The sequence below is a fragment of the Priapulus caudatus genome, unplaced genomic scaffold, assembly GCF_000485595.1.
Source record: "Priapulus caudatus unplaced genomic scaffold, Priapulus_caudatus-5.0.1 Scaffold96, whole genome shotgun sequence".
NCBI lineage: Eukaryota > Metazoa > Priapulida > Priapulimorpha > Priapulimorphida > Priapulidae > Priapulus > Priapulus caudatus.
In genome coordinates this window covers 398071-401262 of record NW_014577157.1, presented here as the reverse complement: position 1 = coordinate 401262, position 3192 = coordinate 398071, and the positions used below count along the sequence as shown (strand labels likewise).

At 38.2% G+C, this 3192-nt stretch overlaps 1 protein-coding gene across 5 annotated transcripts in view; it reads left to right on the top strand.

The window, feature by feature from the left end:
* Positions 1-1243, top strand: part of LOC106804998 (tRNA (guanine(10)-N2)-methyltransferase homolog) — an 11063-nt gene extending 9820 nt beyond the window's left edge. For all 5 annotated transcript variants that reach the window (XM_014806447.1, XM_014806444.1, XM_014806443.1 and 2 more), the window contains one exon: positions 267-1243. In XM_014806447.1, the coding sequence (XP_014661933.1) occupies positions 267-431 (165 nt within the window). In that variant the 3' untranslated portion in view covers positions 432-1243. The remainder of the gene's footprint in view (positions 1-266) is intronic.
* The last annotated feature ends 1949 nt before the right edge of the window (positions 1244-3192 follow it).

Sequence of the window (3192 nt, the reverse complement as noted above, 5' to 3'; positions counted from 1 at the left end):
GACGCACACACGCACGCACGCTCTCTCTCTCTCTCTGTCTCGCATGATGCAATGTATCATGTATTGTGTACATATGTTATTGCAAACAGTACTGGTAATGTACAATAAAACGGGTCTACAGATAAATTGTGTAGACTGCATGAAATTTAACGATTTTGGTTGATATTCTATATGGTTAAAAATAGTGAAGACAGCTGTGACAAAATTCAACAAAACATACACAGCTGCTGTGAATTGGTTTTGTGTAAAATTTTCTGTTTGCACAGGAGGCCAGGGAGAGTGAGTTACAAGCTACAGTTTCTGATGATCACTATACGGAGAGCTTTCGATATCGCTATTTCCATTCTGCGGGCGTTCCTGAGCAGAAAGCGAAAGCTGATGCGAGAGATGAACAAGACCCTTTGGATAGGGAAAGAAAAGTGCAATCGTGACGACATGCAGGGTCTTGCTTGGGCACATTCGCCTCAACGAAGGAACTGCGTATTCAAAATTTATTGGAACTATGCGATAGTTCTTAATTCATGACAAAAAAGTGTTTTCATGATTTCTCCACGTGTTGTAGAGCGTGCTGCCAACTGAACATAAATGATGATATGGCCATGATTGAATAACGTTTGTCTGGAACAAAATGACAAGTGGTTGAGGGACCTAGAGCTATGTGAACGATAAGACATACGCTAGGGTGTGTATAGTGAAAGCAGACTGGGAAGAACGTACTTCGACATGACAGTGGAGTAACGAGAAACACAAGAGTAAAACAGCTACGAGCTAACAGTGGGGAACACAGAACCTTTGCAGGGAAGTGTGTAAACAACGAGGAACACACAAATGCTAGGGGGTTAGAGTGGTGTGAACAGTGAGAAAAGGAGTGGAGTAAGGAGGTGTGAACAGATGTCAAGAAATAATTAAGCAGGAGTGAACAATGACGAACATATATGCCAGTGGAGAAAATAAAAAGAAATATGCGAGGAGCATGATAATGCAGAGGGAACAATGAAGATTACGGCAGTGAACGACACAGAATAAAACAGTGAGGAGCAGGAGAAGTGATTAAGGAGAAAAATGAATTTGTGAGAGCTCACATTGATCAATGATCGAGTAATCAAATTCTAGTCGAAGGGCAAGCTGACAAAGAACAATTGGTTAGAAGGGTGGCATGATATTATGTACATTATTTTGTAGATAGTAATGAGACATTTTACTATATATATTGTGTAATAAAAGAAAACGAATTACTATTCTATTCGATTTTTGGACTTCATAATATTTCGAAAATGGAAGTACTTGAAGCAGTGAGATGAATAGGAAATTCTCATACAGTGAAAACATGTAGGTAGACGTTCAAGAAAGGCCTGAGTGGAATGTGAAAGAATAAAAGTACCATGTGTGTGCGTGTATGCGTGCGTGCGTGCGTGCGTGCGTGTATAAAACTCACTCAAGAAAAATGGCAAGAGTAGTCTTCATAAATGGTTAGGGTCTGGGGTGCCAGAACTTCCTCTTTTGTATGCGACTGCCTAACTTTTCAAGTACGTGGCAAATATTTGTCTTCACTGAAATTGGGTAAAATATGCAATTTTCAGCTCGCCTTGACATCGTCAAGATGAGCTATTGCCATGGGGTGTCGTCCGTCGTACGTCCGTCAACATTTGGCTACGGTCAACGATAACTCAAGAACCGTTTGACCCACATGTTTCAAATTGCATATAGTTGTTACTCCTATGGGAGAGGTTTGAACGTCCTATTTTTGAGCACGCCAGTTGACCTACATTCGAGCCACGTCCACTTTTTGGCAAAAATGGAAATGGCCACAAGTCAGTTCAGGTTCAATGGGTTTTGCTCATTTCTGGTATGTGAATGAATGAGGACTGGCCCCAAAACATATCACAGGTTTTGAATTTTTGTTTTAAATTATGCAAATTAGGTAGATTTTGGCAATTCCACTATGCATTTCAGTGTCTGCCTACGGTCGGTCAACGATTACTCAAGAACCGTTTGACCCACATGTTTCAAATTGAATACAGTTGTTACTCCTATGGGAGAGATTTGAACATCTATTTTGGAGCACGCCAGTCGACCTACTTTCGAGCCACGCCCACATTTTGGCAAAAATGAAAATGGCCATCTAAATTCATTCGATTTTGTAAACTTTTGGTATGTGAATGTGTAAGGCTAGACCCAAAACAGTTGAGTCGTTACTCCCATGGGAGAGATGACAATGTCCTATTACGTTTATTTCGTCTAACTGGTCAACAACTCTACAATCATACCTATATACGTGTAATATTGTGTTTTAGATTCTTCGTTACAGTAATTTGACTGGAATATTTTATTGTTTTTATTTGCGCGATATTCGAAAACCAAAATGGCGATCATTTATGCGTAGCGCCATCTCTCGTCAAGATTTCAGACTTTCAGATCTGAAATATTTATTTTCGCATCAAAACTTATGCATATATCGTTATCAAGAGCAGAGAGTGGGCACCATGGGACTAACGTCAACAAAAAACATGAACCAGTACCATAGATTTCACAATTTTACTCTATATGATGTTTAAATATATTTATAATTTTAATACACATAGAGCATGTCTTTAGATTTTCAACAAGACGTCTTAAATACCCAATTTCCCATGTTAGACGTGTATAGAATAAAAATCCTGGCATGTAAAGAGTCTAGCTAGCTATCAACCTTCACCATGACAAATCTCCTCTCATATATGTGGAACCCACGTAAAATATGGGTTCAGGGCAAATCTGGTATAACTGCAGCGGTTCTCAATGCACTGAGAATTAATCTAGTAGCTAGCTAAAACGTGAACACTGGTCATGTACTATTTATAGCTATTATCACAAAGTAGAATTAAATGGAGTAGACCACATACAGTACTGAATATTTTGTCTACATTCAAGTTTTACTCTCCAGAACGTCATGGTCGTCGACAAATTGTGAGATTTTGCCCAATTTAATAAAACCCTAACAATATGCTAGGACAATGTTTATATGATTTAAATACTAAAATGTGATTTTTTACCAATCATGCCGTATTCACAATATGGGAACTACAAGTATGTAAATTTAGTAATGTCAATGAAAATTTTACAGAGTTTGTGAACAATGCTACAGTGGAATGAATACATCATAACTTTATAAATTATATATAGGCCTACTACCTTATATTACTAAATAATACT